Source organism: Xenopus tropicalis, chromosome 2 (assembly GCF_000004195.4).
Source record: "Xenopus tropicalis strain Nigerian chromosome 2, UCB_Xtro_10.0, whole genome shotgun sequence".
NCBI lineage: Eukaryota > Metazoa > Chordata > Amphibia > Anura > Pipidae > Xenopus > Xenopus tropicalis.
The window spans coordinates 45,677,365-45,696,661 of NC_030678.2; the positions used below are offsets into that span (position 1 = coordinate 45,677,365).

General features: G+C 39.7%; 1 protein-coding gene across 1 annotated transcript in view; it reads left to right on the plus strand.

Annotated features, from left to right (window-relative positions):
• Positions 1–16,631, plus strand: part of scarf1 (scavenger receptor class F member 1) — a 36,100-nt gene extending 19,469 nt beyond the window's left edge. The window contains exons 7-11 of the mRNA XM_002936053.5: positions 1,411–1,514; positions 7,237–7,351; positions 12,318–12,439; positions 12,932–13,069; positions 15,449–16,631. Coding sequence (XP_002936099.3) covers positions 1,411–1,514; positions 7,237–7,351; positions 12,318–12,439; positions 12,932–13,069; positions 15,449–16,482 — 1,513 coding nt within the window. The 3' untranslated portion in view covers positions 16,483–16,631. The remainder of the gene's footprint in view (positions 1–1,410; positions 1,515–7,236; positions 7,352–12,317; positions 12,440–12,931; positions 13,070–15,448) is intronic.
• The last annotated feature ends 2,666 nt before the right edge of the window (positions 16,632–19,297 follow it).

A 19,297-nucleotide genomic window follows, 5' to 3' on the forward strand; every position in this document is an offset into this window, starting at 1 on the left:
TGGGGCGCCCCAAGTAGAAATCCGGCCCTGACAGTACCTCACAGAAGGTTAATGATAAAATTATGTAATATTGGCCTAGAACATAATATTTGTAATTGGATAGAGAACTGGCTGAAGGATAGATTACAAATAGTGGTGGTAAATGGAACATTTTCCAAATGGGCCAGTGTTGTTAGTGGAGTACCGCAGGGGTCAGTCCTTGGTCCTTTGCTTTTCAACTTGTTTATTAATGACCTGGAGGTGGGCATAGAGAGTACTGTTTCTATTTTTGCTGACGACACTAAATTGTGCAAAACTATAAGTTCCATGCAGGATGCTGCCACTTTGCAGAGCGATTTGACAAAATTGGAAAACATTCAGTGGCTACTAAAGCAAATAAAGTACTGTCTTCTATAAAAATGGGCATTGACTCAAGGGATGAAAACATAAGTCTCTGGTAAGGCCTCACCTTGAGTCCTTAAGAAGGATATTAATGAGCTGGAGAGAGTGCAGAGACTGCAACTAAACTGGTAAAGGGGATGGAAGATTTAAACTATGAGGTTAGACTGTCACTGTTGGGGATATGTTTGCTGGAAAAAAGGCGCTTGCGCAGGGACATGATTACTCTGTACAAGTGGGGTTTATATTATTATACTATAATATACTATAATATTATAGGCAGATAGGTGATGTTCTTTTTTTTCCATAAAAACGATCAGTGCACCAGAGACCACCCCTTTAGATTAGAGGAACGGAGCTTCCTTTTGAAGTGGCGTAGGTGGTTTTCATGGTGAGGGCAGTGAGGCTGGGGAATGTATAGATAGGTCAGTATCGGTTTGTGTGTGCTGGGTTAAAGGAGAAGGAAAGGCTAATAAAGAGTTAATCTCAAGCTGCAGGCACACCTTCAGTTCTCTCAATAGTGTCTCCCAATATTTCACCTGTTCGGATGATCAAAACCAAACAGGAAGAAAAAACGCTGAGCTGTGTAAAGAAAGTTCCCATAATGCCTCACTCCTGCACCGAGACCAGTGTACATGCTCAGTTAGTTAAAGTATGAGGAAGCTTCCTGCTGATTGGCTCAGATCCACATTCCTAAGGGGGGGGAGTGAGTTCTTAGCATTTTTGAGGGATGGGGGAGCAGGAAAGGGCAGAGAGAAGAGAGCTGCATGTCTGTGGCACAGGAAAACAGACACAGCAAATGTTTTGATAGAGGACTCAGTGTAGCGTTTGTGTGAGTGCTTATGGCTGTATTTACATAGACCTTTCTGATAAAGCTTAGTTTTTACCTTTCTTTCTCCTTTAACTTGGAAGGATTGACCTTAATGGTCTTTTTTCAACCCTATGGAACTATGTAACTATCACTTTTGTATTTAAACATAGATGAGAAACTCATTAAAACTCTTTAAAGATATAATCCCTGTTTTCTTTCAGTTGCAACGAGACATGCCCTCGTGGCTATTATGGATTAAACTGCTCAAGCACCTGCGATTGCAATGGGGGCCCCTGCAGCCCAATATATGGAACATGCCAATGGAGTAAGTCAAACCAATAATTCAGAGGACATGACTACCTACTTGTAGAGTTCCATGTGTTGATAGATTCTGAAGCATAAGATAACGTATATGTCTGCAGGGCCTCTTAAATACATAGGCAAAAAGGGCTTTTGCCCAGGACAGAGAACCCACCATCAGTGTTCTCATCTGCAGTAGTCATTTCAAAGCCCCTGCCTGTCAGCAACCTAATTGCTGTGACAGTGACCTTAAAATCTTAAAACTGACTGATTACATGTTCAGCTTTCTTACCCCCTAGACCCTAAAAAGCTGCAAAAAATATGTTTTGAGTATTCAAGTGCATGGCAAGGGACTAGTGGTGCTAGGGAACAGTCAGTTTGGGGGTAAGGTATCTCATGTAACTGCCAGCTAGACTGGCTAAATACAAGCAGTGCTTGAAAGTTTGTTTACTTATTTGAGTTTTCAATATTTCTGCAAAAATATAACCTAAAACTTGATTTGTTTTTTACCCACATCCTAAAACTAGGTTGTGAGAATACAAAAACATAATGCTTGTTGATATATTTATTGAGGACATTTATTTCAAGTTAAAAATTTTTGTGTGGCAACAATATCTCAGTACACTTAAAGGGGAAATTAGAGTTAGGTGTTTTGATGGGATGATAATCAGGCCCTGCCTTAGTTTAAGAACAGAAATCTGATCTCAACTACACAGGTTTGTGGAAGAGGAAGATTTCTGAGGTCTCCCAAAAAACAGTTATTGATGCTCACTATGCTGGAAAAGGTTACAAAATAATTTCTAATAAGTTTAGACTCCAACAGTTCACGGTCAGGCTGTACAAATGGAGGCAATTAAACACCACTTCTACCTTCCCCAGGTGTAGTCAACCAACAAAGATCTCAGGGAGATCTCAAAGAACTCCAGGCTAACACCTAAAAAGCCAAAGATCTCTTTTGGTGCATGGCAGTGTTCCTGAGGCCACTATTAGGAGAACACTGGACATGAATGGTGTGCATGGCAGGTTTGCAAGACCACGTGAACAAGTCAGAAGGTTATTGGAAAAATGTTCTATGTATAAAGACCAAAAGAGAACTTATGGTTGGCGAAAAGGCAAACATTGCATTTTCAGCATAATAACCGTATCCCATCTTTGAAACATGGTGGCAGCGACGGTATCATGGTTTGGGCCCACTTTGCTGCCTATGGACCAGGTCAGCTCGCCATCATTGATGGAATTCTGAATTGTACAAATTCAACAGAAAGTTGGGTATGCAGCAACACAATGATCTTAAGCACACAAATCAATCTACTAAACAAAAGTTAATGTTTTGGAATTGCCACAACAAAGTACTAATCTTAATCCTATAGAAATGTTGTGGAATGACCTGAAGTGGACAGTTCATGTGAGGATCCCACCAACATCCCTGAGCTGAAGCTGTTCTGCAAAAAGGAATAGGCTAAAATTCCTCCAAGCTAAAGTGCAGTACTAATCAATGGTCACTGGGAACATTTAGTTGCAATTATTGCTGCCCAAGGGTGGCACACCAGTTACTAGATAACATTTTAGGTTGTATTTGTGCAAAAATAATCTAATTGAATCACAAACTTTCAAGATTTACTGTACATACATGAGTGTGTAGTACTACCATTGGTGCTACAACCCCACCAATGGCAGCTTAGCCTGGGGTGCATCCTTACCTTACAATACCCTTTTTACTTGCTGTGCAGCTGCTGAACATTGTCATTGCATATAAACTAAAAGAGGGAGAGTGGATTGATCTGTGGATCATTTGCTAACACTGGACAAATTTGTACGTGGGCAGTAACCCATGGCCAGCTGCAAGTAAAACAATGAAAAGCAAACATTTGATGCTTGCTATGGGTTATTAACCAGCAGCAAAGTTGTCCAGTGTTATTAAATGGGCTCTATTACTGTCTCTTTTTCTTAAGCTGCACATACACATAAAGATCACTGCAAGGTTGCCAAGTGAGCAGATCTTTGCCAGATTTGGCAACTTACATGCTGGGTTTATTCAAGCTGATCCAATGGTTTGGCTCCCGGGCCAAGGGTTGAATCATAATGAGGGGCCTGTTCAGGCTATTCTGGAGAGAACCAACATACCTCCCAACTGTCCCGATTTTTGTGGGACAGTCCTGATTTTGACAGCTCAGCCTGCAGTCCCAGATTCTTACTGAAATGTCCCTCATTTCCCTTTGATCTGCTGCACTGAATCTGAACTGAATGCTAAAAATACAATGTTTTGCAAACTTAATTAAACAAGTAACTTTTGGCAGAGAGCCCAGAAACGCAACAAGCTACACCTGCCCTTAGATACAATGTTTCTCAAACTTAATTTAAAAAAGTAGCTTTTGGCAGAGAGCCCAGAAAACTAAGCAAGCTACACCTGCACTAGATACAATTGTAACTAATAAGCTAAATAGGTCTCTTGGCGGAACTAAGACTTGCAGCTATTCACCTTCAGCAGTTTTACCTTATTTAGCAACACTGTAATAAGACATAAAACAAGACACCAAAACCCCCAGAAATGTGTTCATATTAAATAACCTGCCAAATGTTGTAACATGGGAGTGGTATTTAGGGGGTGTATTCATAAACATGGGTGTGGTCACAAAAAATCAGCATGCTGTGCACGGCATTTCTTTTTGTCCCTCTTTACATTTTTCAGATGTTGGGAGGCATGAAATCAGTGCACTGATACAGTCCTTGCCTTAGATACATGGCTGATTTTTTTTTACCAGATATCTGTCTAGGAAGCAGTCAGGGAGAGCCCATACATGGGAAAATAAGCTGCAGCTCAGTCTGGAGGGGCCTAATCTGCATCTTAAATGTGTCCCGGTATGGCCAGCTTTTCTTTCCGAGAAGAAATATTTTTGCCTTGTAGCTTCTTGCTTCATTATTTATATGAATAGCACAAGGCATTTTTTATTTTGGTACATTTTTATATTAGCAATCACATATTATATTTTCCCTAAGTGCTTGGCTAATAATGCGCATCAGTCGCAGATTGCTTATGTCATTAATGATTGATCTCTCACACTATGTTGATTCTAGTAAAACATTTTGTGTGTTTTATATGAGCCAAGTTAAAGATTAACTGAAAGTTTCCAAAACACCGGCTTGGTATCACTCACCAAAGACAAATCCAAAGATTATTAGCTGGCCAGTTTGCACAGACCTGTGTTGTTAATGTTCGTCCTTGACATATTGTGCAGTGTCTGGTGAAAGGTCAGATGGCTGAATCAGGATGGAAGAATGCAAACATGAGCAGAATCTACTTTTTACATAAATGAATAGAGGTTCTTGGGGTCAAGAACTTGAGGGTTTGATTAGGAAGAAAAATGGAAGTAGGTCCTAGTGAGATGAAACCTCTAACAAGTTGATTGTGTGTCAAGGTTTGTAGTCCATCAACAACAGGTGAGCTGCAGATTGGGCATCACTTAAGGTGGCCATACACGCACCGATATTATCGTACGAAACCTCGTTTCGTACGATAATCGGTGCGTGTATGGTATGTCAGCGAGCCGACCGATGTCGCAGGAAGCTGCTGAAATCGGTCGGCTCGTCGATCGGGCAGGTTAGAAAATTTTGATCGGGCGCCATAGAAGGCGCCTGACCAAAATTCTCCCTTCAGAGCTGAATCGGCAGAAGGAGGTAGAAATCCTATTGTTCCAAATGTTTTCTCAATCATGATTATTGCTTGCATATTTACAAAAATACTTGTACTTGAAAAATTCAATTACATTAAGCCATGGATAAAATGTATTTGCAATGAAAATGACTTTAAAAAATCTTCCATTGACTGCTGTAGAACCATATCAGGGTTTAGATACCTACATTTTTATTTATAATTATTACATTTTTGCTGCAGTTTTTTATTTTAATACATTTCCCCCTAGTATCATTAACAAATACATGCTATTGCAGTATACACTAGTGATGTGCAAATCAGGAAAAAATCAACCCGCACCTGACCCTAACCCGTAAAACTTGAACCCACAAAATGTTGCCATTGTTGGACCATCACCCAACCAATAATCAAGTCTTTCTGCTCTGTACACTACTACTGATCCCGCCTTTTCAAGACAGGGAAATTTCAGGAGCAGAGGAACAGTGTACTTCCCCAGGCTTACCCGCAACCAAACCAAACCCACAATGGATGCCCAATTTTCAACTCTAACCCTCTTGACATAAGTGTAAACCTGTGGGTTAAGGGTCAGCCCACACATCACTAGTATACACCATTAAAAACAGAAGTATTTATCTTTTATGCTTCTTCAATTTAAATCCTTTACTAGTACTAGCCAGTTATTCTGCCTCACTGTGACTGCTGCTTTCCCAGGCTATTCAGGAGACCCTGGCTGCTCTCCACACTTTGCACTGTAGAATGCCAGCAAATTAGCAGCTAGGCAAACCTGACAGGGAACAGCCGTATATCTTTCCTTGTGTGACAGCAGAGCCATGATTGGCTACCCACATCCTACTGTGCTTCTGGGAAAGGAATCTTGAGACAAGCCCATCACTCATATGTAACACAGGGGCCAGGGTGGATGGGTAACGTTTATCTTTTTTAGAGGTAATGGTCCTTTCAAGTCCACATGATGTGGACGATTTAGAAATGTTGCCATGTAATACTGGCCTTTGGGTGGGAGAGGGTGGTGAGGTCACTGGGGTTGGTGATGTCAAGGGGGGTGGGGGGAGATACAGTGTCACTAGGCAGGGAAATAAGAGGGTGGGACTGGGAATAGAGCAGGAACTGGAAGCTTATATAAGGTAATTGGGCAATGGAGATGGCCAGGAATGTGAGGGATTCAGAGGGTATTTCATATTCGCCAACAAGTACATTGCCAACTTCCTAGCTGGTGATGCACCAGCTAGGCCAGATAGTCATGCTGATGGTATAAGTGATGTCAGGGACTAACATCAGACTGGGTGTCTTGCCAAAGCCAGGTGGCACTGTTATTTGACCCTACAAAGGAACAAGCAGAATCTGGCTAATATATTGGTAAATCCATACATCTGATAATTGCTTTGGCTTTTAAACGTGATTCAAATCCCTTAAACTCTGATTAGCAGCAGCTTCCATGATGTGGATTGCTTAATGGGACAAGAAGCTGCTCATTCAGTTGTTGGGTGAAATGGGTGGATCTGCTCATGTAGCCTCTCTAGAGAGGTAGTTACTTTCACATTGTCTTCAAGTATGATGAGACAAACGCCAATAGAGCAATAGTTTTTGGCTGCCAGCATCACTGACCTATATTTGAACGCTGGAAACCAAAGAAAAATGAAGGCCAACTCAAACTTTAAGGTAAACTATCCCCTTTAAGATATATACTTCAAATTTTTAAAATGTTAATTGAATTAAAATAAAGTAATACAAAAAAAATAGTTACATATCCTTATGGGTAAATCTGTTTTATTGTCTGATCAATAGTTCTGTAGTTTCCCAACAAGATGTTTCATTTTCTTTTCATCTGTTTTTCAGCATTTGCAAACTCTTATGAACCGAGCCTTTAACCAATTATTATTTTCTGCTGTGTTGCCCAGCACTGTGAAAATGTTCCTTTGTAAACCCAAATACATCTGAAACCTGACCTTCTGTACCAACAACCATGCATGCTTTCTAGATGTCACTATAGCAGCACAAGTAACATTGTTTTTTTGAGTGCAGATGCTTGAGCCTAATGCTGGCCTGTGGCCTAATAATTTCCCATTTCTTTTTACAGCATCCAGTCAAAAAGGAGCTCTCGTTGCTGGTGTCCTTGTGTCTGTGTTGTTCTTCCTTTTCATTTTGTGCTGTTGCTGCTGTTGTGGAACTGACCAGTCTGATTCAAAAAATAGGTATGGGTGCATCTCAACTGCTTCCTGGTAGCATTGTTTGGTGTTAAGCAATATCTAGTTTACAGGATGGTATTCCTCACTCAGTATAACTGTTCACCTAATATAGTAACAGTAGATAAAACATGCTGCTACTGTATCTCTTCTTAGAGAGGATGTAACTTATACACAAGCTACATATATTGTACCTTAGTTGCTTAAAGGAACAGTTAAGTGTAAGAATAAAACTGGGTTAAATAGATAGACTGTGCAAAACAAAAATATTTTGTGCAGTCTATTTTACCCAGTTTCATTTTACATTGAACTATTCTTTTAAAGCAGTTGTTCACCCTTCAATACACTAGTTAACTGTGTTTAGCAGCTCTCCAGTTTGGAATTTCAGTAGCTATCTGGTTGCTAGGATCTTGTTTACTAAAGCAACCAGGCAGTGGTTTGAATAAGAGACTGGAATATGAATAGGAAATAAAGTTATAGATATAGAATAGAAAGATAATGAATAAAAGATAATAATGGTATTATAGCCTCGCAGAGCAATAGTTTTTTGCCTGCTGGGGTCAGTGGCACCCATTTGAAAGCTGGAAAGAGTTAGGAGAAGGCAAATAATTTTAAAACTATAAAAATAAACATACATAATGAAGACCAATTGCAAAGTTGATAGGAGATTTTATTTTATAACATGCGAAAAGTTAACTTAAAGGTCAACCACCCCTTAAATAAATATAAAAATCATTACTCAGGTTTGACAACACATTATGCTACCGCAATCTTTTGCTTTTGCCACTTTAAAGGAATTATTGGAAAATGTGTGCAGGTTTATGGGGATACAACTACTTTTAGGGACCCTCCACCCAAAAAACTGTTTGTTTTTTTTTTGCTCAGTGAAAGAAAACATAACTTTCCAATAAATACATTAATTTATAAGTTAATACATTAATAAGTTATTTGCAAATATAATTGCTATTAAAAGCAGTGTCAGTTTGATAATTTAATTCTCTGCACTTGTGGCTCTGACTCCAGAAACAATGTTTCAAGCCAGTAGATAAAATTATTAAAGCTAATTAAAATAGCTGAAGGAGAACTGACTCCTGTTATAATGTTTGAAGAGTTAGGGGCTGATTTACTAAGACACGAATTCCGCCCGAATTGGAAAAATTCCGATTGGAAAATGAACATTTTGCGACTTTTTCGTATTTTTTGCGATTTTTTCAGCGCCTTTACGACTTTTCGGAAATTATCGCGAAAGTTGCGATTTTTTCGTAGCGTTAAAACTTGCGCGAAAAGTTGCTTTTTTTTCGTAGCGTTAAAACTTAAAAGGCGCGATGTTTTGCGCAAGTTTTAACACTACGAAAAAATCGCAACTTTTTGCGCAAGTTTTAACGCTACGAAAACATCGCAACTTTCGGAATGGCTACGAAAAACTCGCGTTTTTCCGCAAAAATCGTATTGGTAACGAAAAAGTCGCGATAATTTTCCGAAAAAATCGCAAAATACTGATCATTACGAAAAAAACGCAATCGGACGCATTCGGCCCGTTCGTGAGTAAGTAAATGGGCCCCTTAGGCCCCTTAGATAAAAGAAACAAATGCTGATTTCAGCTGCAGTTATATTTACATGTAGCCCTCTTTTGCTACTGCATGAGATCTAGCATGCATTCACTTGCGTGCGCTACAGGAGTCCTGTGCCCCCGCTATATGGAAGAGCAGGTACACTGATAAATGGCGTGCCTCCACCCAGGGTCAGAACAGGTTGGACTGCGGTACCCCTCCCTGGGAAACTTATCTGATCCATAACACACACAGGAAAGGTTTATTGATTTCTTGGCAGGACGCTATACCTTTAAATTTGCAGAGATAGATACAGCCTGCCAGCCAGGGGCAACTTCACTCACATAACATAGCTGATACTTTCTGAACTGCTGAGGGGAATCCCCACTTATGTGGCAAGTACTTCAGAGTCTTGAGAAGAACTCCCTTTGGCTTTCCATGCCCTGAGAAGAGCACGCTTTGCTCTTCAGAGCCCTGACAGGGACCCCCTTTCCTTCTGCAACCTAAAAGAGCGCGCTTTCTGACACTGGGGGGTTCCCAATTACTTTCTTATACAGAACACTGTGTGAGCTTCCAGCACCTTGCTTGTCTCTCTACTTCCTTGTTCCAGCAGCACCTCCTTCTCACTTCCTTCCTGTCAGCTCTCACAGAGGGTGGGGGCTCCTCCTCCTTGCACAGTAACAACAAAGAGAAGATACAAGTGTACACAGCTCCCCTACATACACATAACTTTCCAAGAAAAAAAATTAGTTTTTGGAAGGAGGTCCATTTAAGAATTCCACTTCTGGAAGCCTTAAAATGCAAGAATTAAATTCAAAAAGCCACACTCAGGGCTGTAACAAATACCATCATTTCTGCTAAATTATGTGTCTCTAAAAATTCTGTTTTTATGTGTTTTCATGGCATAATACTCAGGAAAAAGGCTAAATGTAACCATACTACCAATAACTTTATTTTCCTGGATCAATTACCATAACATATCATACAGTCATGGCCAAAATTGTTGGCACCCCAGAAATTTTTCCAGAAAATCAAGTATTTCTCACAGAAAAGTATTGCAGTAACATGTGTTTTGCTATACACATGTTTATTCCCTTTGTGTGTATTGGAACAGAACCAAAAAAAAGGGAGGAAAAAAGCAAATTGGACATAATGTCACACAAAACTCCAAAAATGGGCTGGACAAAATTATTGGCACCCTTTCACCAAAATTGTGGACAAATAAGATTGTTTCAAACATGTGATGCTCCTTTAAACTCACCTGGGGCAAGTAACAGGTGTGGGCAATATAAAAATCACACCTGAAAGCAGATAAAAAGGAGAGAAGTTCCCTTAGTCTTTGCATTGTGTGTCTGTGTGTGCCACACTAAGCATGGACAGCAGATAGAGCAGAAGAGAACTGTCTGAGGACTTGAGAACCAAAATTGTGGAAAAATATCAACAATCTCAAGGTTACAAGTCCATCTCTAGAGATCTAGATTTGCCTTTGTCCACAGTGTGCAACATTATCAAAAAGTTTGCAACCCATAGCACTGTAGCTAATCTTCCTGGGCATGGAAGGAAAAGAAAAATTGATGAAAGGTTGCAACGCAGGATAGTCCGGATGGTGGATAAGCAGCCCCAAACAAGTTCCAAAGAAATTCAAGCTGTCCTGCAGGCTCAGGGAGCATCAGTGTCAGCGCAAACTATCTGTTGACATTTAAATTAAATGAATCGCTATGGCAGGAGACCCAGGAGGACCCCACTGCTGGCACAGAGACATAAAAAAGCAAGACTGCAGTTTGCCAAAATGTACTTGAGTAAGCCACAATCCTTCTGGGAAAACATCTTGTGGACAAATGAGACCAAGATAGAGCTTTTTGGTATAGCACATCATTCTACTGTTTACCGAAAATGGAATGAGGCCTACAAAGAACAGAACACAGTACCTACAGTGAAATATGGTGGAGGTTCAATGATGTTTTGGGGTTGCTTTGCTGCCTCTGGCACTGGACGCCTTAATTATGTGCAAGGCATCATGAAATCTGAGGATTACCAAAGGATTTTGGGTCGCACTGTACAGCCCAGTGTCAGAAAGCTTTGTTTGCGTCCGAGATCTTGGGTCTTCCAGCATGACAATGACCCCAAACATACATCAAAAAGCACCCAGAAATGGATGGCAACAAAGCGCTGGTGAGTTCTGAAGTGGCCAGCAATGAGTCCAGATATAAATCCCATTGAACATCTGTGGAGATATCTTGAAATTGCTGTTGGGAAAAGGCGGCCTTCCAATAAGAGAGACCTGGAGCAATTTGCAAAGGAAGAGTCAAAAATTCCTGGCGAGAGGTGTAAGAAGCTTATTCATGGTTATAGGAAGCGACTGATTTCAGTTATTTTTTCCAAAAGGTGTGCAACCAAATATTAAGTTAAGGGTGCCAATAATTTTGTCCAGCCCATATTTGGAGTTTTGTGTGACATTATGTCCAATTTGCTTTTTTTCCTCCCTTTTTTGTTCTGTTTCAATACACACAAAGGGAATAAACATGTGTATAGCAAAACGTGTGTTACTGCAATACTTTTCTGTGAGAAATACTTGATTTTCTGGAAAAATTTCTGGGGTGCCAACAATTTGGACCATGACTTTATGTAGCTTCTAGCATTGCACAAGGTTCCCATAGAGTTTAATGGCAAAGCAACCTGGGCAAAGTGGTAGAAAAATATCCATTTAACAAACAATGATGTTCCAGTTGGTTTGAATGGACCTCAGCAGGGTTGAGCTGTCAAATACCACCAACGAGAAGACACAAGGAAATATGATAAACAAACAAATATTTTTACAAATTATATTTTAAAAAGTAAAGTTTTCTTCTCTACCTTTGTGAAATTGGCACTTAACTGTTATTAACTGTTATGTTAACTCTTAGCATTCCTGGAAACGTTTCATTTGAACTTTATCTTTAATCATTTAACACCTATTTCTACTTCTTTTGAGCTTGCACATAGGAGACACTGAGCCAAGAAGCCAAAAAGCAATAGGTCTGTGAAGCTACAGAATAGCTGCTGAACAAAAGGCTAAATCATTAAAAAAAACATAAAAAATGAAGACCAATTAAAAATTGCCTCCAAAAATCACTTTCATCATAATAAAAGTTATTTTAAATGTGAACTACCCCTTTCAAGTTATTTCAGAATGATGTCCTGTCATGTTATGCCTTTTTTATTCTATTACAGGGTTGTCCCATGTGGCCCCCTATTAGCAAGGGGCAGTAAAGATGTTCAAAGCTTACTCATAGGCAGTGATGGGGTCATAAATAAGTGTTGTACCTAAAACAAATGGATGTGTAAAATGGCAATTAAACAACTTTACTGGACGTTATGTCAATATATTTTAAATCATAATAATCCACAGTAGAACATAATTTAACTGAAATCCTTTTCTTATACAGGGTATCCCAAGAAGGAGGAACCTTTTCAAGAATGAAGCATAATTTTCAAGGGACCTTGGCAAACATAAGTTCACTGTTGCCCTGTTGTTCTGTTGGGAGTACTAAACTCTCCTGGGTAACTGGTAAGTGTTAACCTATAAAGACCCCAGACATAAGTGCTAGAGTAACAAGGTTAGCAAATCGTGCCCCTTCGTCCTCATTCAATAAGCCCTTGTGCTAGAGTTCCTGCAGCTCTTTCCACCTTGAATCAGTGCTGGTGTGCACAAGGCCAAAGGAGAGGCAGTAATTACAGGGCACCTTTGCAAAGTACAGGCAGCAATGTATTCATAGGAAAGGTACAAAATTGCAATCGATTAATACCAATGTCATGCTGTGTTCTGCACCTCGCTTACATGCGTCTTCCCCCACACACACACAGAATACAGTGCTGCTGAACATAAGTGCTGTATTCATGGGGGAAGTGGAGTCCTTACTCTCCATTCTTACAACTTGAACCCACAGGCAGAATGCAAAGTGCAAAAAACATTGTTATATGAATTACACTGTTGTGTTGAATTATAGTTAGTAAAAATAAAAGACAATATGACAACATTGTTGATAATTGTGTTTTCTAGTTTCTCACCATGATGCAGAGCTTCCCTTCAATCATAGTTTCATTGAGTCCCCTTCCACTGGCTGGTTGTCTGAGAACTCCTTCTCTTCATTTGAATCAGATGAAGGTGGTCCAGTCTACTGTGTTCCTCCAAGAGAAGGTAGTAACAGTAGCCTTAATTACGTTTCATCCAATTATTTGGCGCATGATTAGCTATATTGCTTAAGATATCACTAAGGTTATTTTGTTCTACTCCTTCCGTTACAAGTGTTGGTAAAATGTGGGTATAGACTGTGGTTTTGGGTGCAAACAGTTTTATTTTCCATTTATAACTTGATCTCTTATTGCAATGGTTTTAGGCATTTTTGGTTATGCAACCCTTTAAAGGAATAATGTCATGGGAAAAGATGTTTCTTTTCAAAACACATGAGTTAATAGAGCTTCTCCAGCAGAATCCTGCATTGACATCTGTTTTTCAAAAACACAAACAGATTTTTTTATATTCAATTTAAAACATTCTCATAGGGGCTAGCCATATTCTCCATTTCCCAGGGTGCCACAGTCATGTGACCTGGGCTCTTATAAACTTCAGTCACACTCCCTTTTCCTACAGCAGCCAATCAGCAGAAAAATTGGAAGGGAGAAAGGTAGCAGCCCCAGTAAATATCAGAATACCACTCAACAGTAAGAAATCAAAGTCCGGCTTGCGACTCCTTTAGTTACATGGGAGAAGGAGAAACAATAGGTTACCTGAAAGCAGTTCTAATGTGTAGCGCTGGCTCTTTCTGAAAGCTCAGACTCAGGCACAATGCACTGAGATGGCACCTACACACCAATATTACAACTAAAAAATATATATTTGCTGGTTCAAGAATACAATTTTAAATGTGAACAGTGTAATTTAAATATAAACAGTACAGCATAAAAACCATGACAGAATACCTTTATTGTCCAATTGTCCAGGGGACAAGTTTACAGATATGTCATATAAACATTGATATAACCTTATCATTTATAGCTGCAAGAATAGCTGGTGGCAGAAAACAGTGTCATTCCATATCTCAGCCTTATTTATCTTCAAGTAGAGCATCCAGAAGATGGCAATATTTAAGGCAGTGATTTTTAGACTTTCTATTGCATTTGAGGTCCAACATTCGGTCAAGGACCGATTAAGATTGATAAATATATACGAAAGCATTGCTTTATCAGTCATAAATCATTGGAAAAATATCTTGGACAGTAATGTTTACCATAAGGGCAATGGCACACTGGACATTTTGTTGCCCATGGTAAATCTGCACTACTGTGAGCAACAAAACATTCCAAATTTCCTTCCTTATCATTCGCTAACCTTCAGATCACCATATGTAAAACACATTACATTCAGTCATGGTAAAGCAGATTTCCTGCAAAAAATGCCCTTGGGTGCCATTGGCCTAAATCTTACCCTAACTGAGCTTAAGGTTGGACTTCAAGGAGCATTTAGACATGCAGCCACATCGTTGGCTTTAAGAATAGAACCTTCTAGAGTTTGAGAACTACTGATCTAAGGGTAGTTCAATAATGGAATGACTGCAACATTTTTCCAAATATTCCCAATATTTGCAAATAAGCTTCAATATCAGTATTTGTCTTTTAAAATGTTCTTTGTACAAGGCCTGTTAAATTCCTTAACTCCAGGTGTATCCCTCCCCTTGCTGTAATGCCCTAAAAATATTTGCAATAAAGGCATTTTAATTAAGAATACAAGTGGTACTGTTTTTTGCCTGGATGTGCCGATGGGAAGTGGCCACTGGGGAACCTGCACTATTACATAATAGAAACAAGGTGTTGTGCTGACTACTGTCTGCAAAGTTGTATGCCTCCCTTAATGCATCACTGCAAATTTGACCAACATCCAATGGATTTATTTTTTTTCACAAGGGTAAAAAAAAGGTTGATGACTCTTGTTAGGCATGTATACAAACTGCACAAACCAATCAGTAACATGCATGCATGCTGAGCAGAAATCAGTCTGCCAATTCAGTTCTCAGTTTGTTTTCTTAAAGCTAAATGTGTCATGCTATAGCTACAGCATGGACTATTTAATTTTACTTTTCCTATGTGTTGAATTTTAGAGAGATTTACAGTTATATTAAAGGTACAAAAAGGGTCAGGTATGAACCTATCTGAACCAGTGGTAATCCCCTCCAAGTGCACCAGTTAACCCAGTGTACTTGAAGCATTTCATCTGCCAGGAGTATTGTCTTCTAGCTAATTTACATGCACATACTCTGCTTGAATTCAGCAGAGATTCATTCATGATGTGGGGGGAATATGTGGTACAACCAAAGCTGCCAATATGTGTCAGTTCAGCTGGCAAAACAGTTACAATAGCACATAGATGATCTCTGCTTAATTGCCAAATAGCTAATTATTTTATTATAAGAATGTGCTGACTTTTAATACCATATTTACACAATTCATAATTATCATCATAAACTTCTAATCTTGAACATGATTCATTTATTGCAAATATCCATTTTCTTTATAATTGCAGGAATGTCCATAGCTGATCTTGATGGATTTCAGGAGATAAGTTCTAAATGCAACGTTTTTCCAGATTCTTTGGCTTTCAACAGAGATGATGTCTCCCAGCCATTTTCTATCCCCAGGACATCTAGCATCGCCAAAGCCAAACGACCTTCGGTGTCATTTGCTGAGGGGACTAAATTTGGGAGTAGAAGGTCATCAGCCACTGAGACACCCAATCTTGTTCGCAAACCAAAACTTGCTTTGAGCCTTCCAAAACTGCCTTCCATTCACTCACAGTCTATAAATAGAGAAGATCTCACTCACAGTGAGCAAGCCAATGATTTCTATGAAAAGGTTTGCATTAACCAGGGGCCAGAAGATCATCCTAAAGTGCATAGAAATGTGCCTGTAGGACGCAGGAGGACTATGTCTAATGCTCAGAAGGTAGCACTGAAATCTGAAGTAGTAGAATCTAGTGTAATAGAAAATGTTTACGATACAAAACGTAAAAGCACTGGTGTTACTACTGTTTATGTGAGTGTTGGACCTCCAAAAAAGGTTTACAAACCTCGGAGAAGATCAGAAGGTAATATTGATGGAGCTGTGCAGGCTGTATTAAAACGTTTGGGCAGCTTTCAGAAAGGTATTCCAAAACCTGCTAGAAAAAATTTGCATCAGACATCAAATGCTAAAATTCCACAATCGAAGATATCTGAGGAAGAAAGTTTCCCAACAGACAGCACAAACTCTAACTCTCCAAGTGCTAAATTTCAGGACAATCAAGCAAGGAAAGTGCTTATGCCAACATCTTCTATACTTAAGAAAATTCCGTCCAGAGCTGAGGAGGGGACAGAATATGTGCACAGTTCTGATAAGCTTGAGAATATGTATTCCAGCTTGGCTGAACCCATTGCACTACTGGAACAAGCTAAATACACAGAGCATATTTATCATACTACAGAGAATACAGACTCAGAACCAAAGTATGAAAATATATCAGTTACAAAATGCAATAAGACTAATGATATAGAGGCATCTAGTCTATATGAAGACGCTTAAAGGATAAGTCAACTAGATAACGTTTAGACCAAGACCTTAATTGCTTTAAATAAGCATATTAAATCTAAATGCACAAATATTCACTGGAAAGTAGCCTACTATGTGTAGTTTTTTTCAAAGAAAGATATATAAAAACTTTAATAACTTAATTTCTTGATTTATCTTTGCCGTTGTAGTATTTTTGCAGAAATTCAAGGACACACAGTGGGCAACGTAATAATGACTAATCTCTCAACTAAGTTATCAGGATCAACCCTAGGAATCTGGGTGTGGCATATAAGGATTCAAATGCAAACATTTGGTCATTTGGTTTCCTTGAGGCTAGGATATTAAAAGTGGCCCAGGTTTCTTAGAAACATGCCTGTAGTGAAGTCTAAAGTATTATTAACAATGACCTTTTTGTCTAGGAACGTTCACCCCTGGCGGGTCGTGTAAACATGGTCCATTGGTAAATAGTGTTAGTGGTAAAACAACATTTATGCCACATTCCAGCTTTACCTCAGCACAAATGGCTGGATGGCAGTTAAATTGTTTAAGTCATGAGTTTGTGCAATTAATGCATTCACACCAGGGGCAGGCTAAGCCGACCAAGCGCTCTAGGCAACCCGGTCAGCCACCTTGCCCTTGCACTTTCTCCCACCCCCTTGCGTGTGCTTCAGGCGAGCATGCGCAGATCTGTCAAGAGCAGGGGGGGGGGTCATTGCCCTCACAATGCTGACAATGACAAGGTACAGTGCAGAGCTAGGGGTAGGCAGGAGAGGTTCCTGCCTGGCCCCCCCCAATCGTTTTCCCCCCTAGGCAGGTGCCTCTTCTGCCTACCGCTTGTTCCGGCCCTGATTCACTCTAAAAATTAATTGCATCAGCCTATTGCCAAACACATGCATTTTCAACTGGTGTTAAAACAGCAAACACTGGACTTTTTTTTGGTGTTGGCTGAAACCACTATTAACTTTTCATGGGTATTAACTGCAATGCAAATGAAATATTAACTACCACACGTAGTTGAAATACACTGCGTTTTCAAGATGGCACAAAGTGATACCCAGGGTTTTTACATTTAAGTTATTATTCCAGTGTCAGTGCAGCGTGGTATCGGAACATGTGGCATAAGCCTACTCTAGAACTCAGTTCCACACTAGACTTGGGAGCTGAAATTGTCATTATAGTGTCCAGTTTTTGCAACCTATGATCATTTGCAATATCAAGCAAAACATATTCAGGGGAAGAGATTATATTAATTAAATTAAATATCATTTCAAATTTACCAATCTTTTATGCCATTTTTTTTATGAATTACGACAATAACAAATGCTCCACTTTTTCAGGACTTTAGGAATGAGCTTAGTGCTACAATTCTCAGCTGGCTTGGAAGATTTTAGCCCACAGGAACTGATAGTTCCACTACTTAAAGATGGAGAACAATTGCTGACCAAAGCCAAATTAATACAAGTTGTGGGAGATAAGTAGGGATTCCAATCGGCAGAATTCCAATAGCAGAATAGTTATTCTTTATACAAACCGGATTCCAAAAAAGTTGGGACACTAAACAAATTGTGAATAAAAACTGAACGCAATGATGTGGAGGTGCCAACTTCTAATATTTTATTCAGAATAGAACATAAATCACGGAACAAAAGTTTAAACTGAGAAAATGTACCATTTTAAGGGAAAAATATGTTGATTCAGAATTTTATGGTGTCAACAAATCCCAAAAAAGTTGGGACAAGTAGCAATAAGAGGCTGGAAAAAGTAAATTTGAGCATAACGAAGAGCTGGAAGAAAAAATAACACTAATTAGGTCAATTGGCAACATGATTGGGTATAAAAAGAGCTTCTCAGAGTGACAGTGTCTCTCAGAAGCCAAGATGGGTAGAGGATCACCAATTCCCACAATGTTGCGCAGAAAGATAGTGGAGCAATATCAGAAAGGTATTACCCAGCGAAAAATTGCAAAGATTTTGCATCTATCATCATCAACTATGCATAACATCATCCGAAGATTCAGAGAATCTGGAACAATCTCTGTGCGTAAGGGTCAAGGCTGTAAAACCATACTGGATGCCCGTGATCTCCGGGCCCTTAAACGACACCGCACCACAAACAGGAATGCTACTGTAAAGGAAATCACAGAATGGGCTCAGGAATACTTCCAGAAACCATTGTCAGTGAACACAATCCACGGTGCCATCCGCCGTTGCCAGCTGAAACTCTACAGTGCAAAGAAGAAGCCATTTCTAAGCAAGATCCACAAGCTCAGGCGTTTCACTGGGCCAGGGATCATTTAAAATGGAGTGTGGCAAAATGGAAGTTCTGTGGTCAGACGAGTCACAATTCGTAGTTCTTTTTGGAAATCTGGGACGCCATGTCATCCGGACCAAAGAGGACAAGGACAACCCAAGTTGTTATCAACGCTCAGTTCAGAAGCCTGCATCTCTGATGGTATTGGGTTGCATGAGTGCGTGTGGCATGGGCAGCTTGCATGTCTGGAAAGGCAGCATCAATGCAGAAAAATATATTCAGGTTCTAGAACAACATATGCTCCCATCCAGACGTCATCTCTTTCAGGGAAGACCCTGCATTTTTCAACAAGATAACGCCAGACCACATTCTGCATCAATCACAACATCATGGCTGCGTAGGAGAAGGATCCGGGTACTGAAATGGCCAGTCTGCAGTCCAGATCTTTCACCTATAGAGAACATTTGGTGCATCATAAAGAGGAAGGTGCGACAAAGAAGGCCCAAGACGATTGAACAGTTAGAGGCCTGTATTAGACAAGAATGGGAGAGCATTCCTATTCCTAAACTTGAGAAAC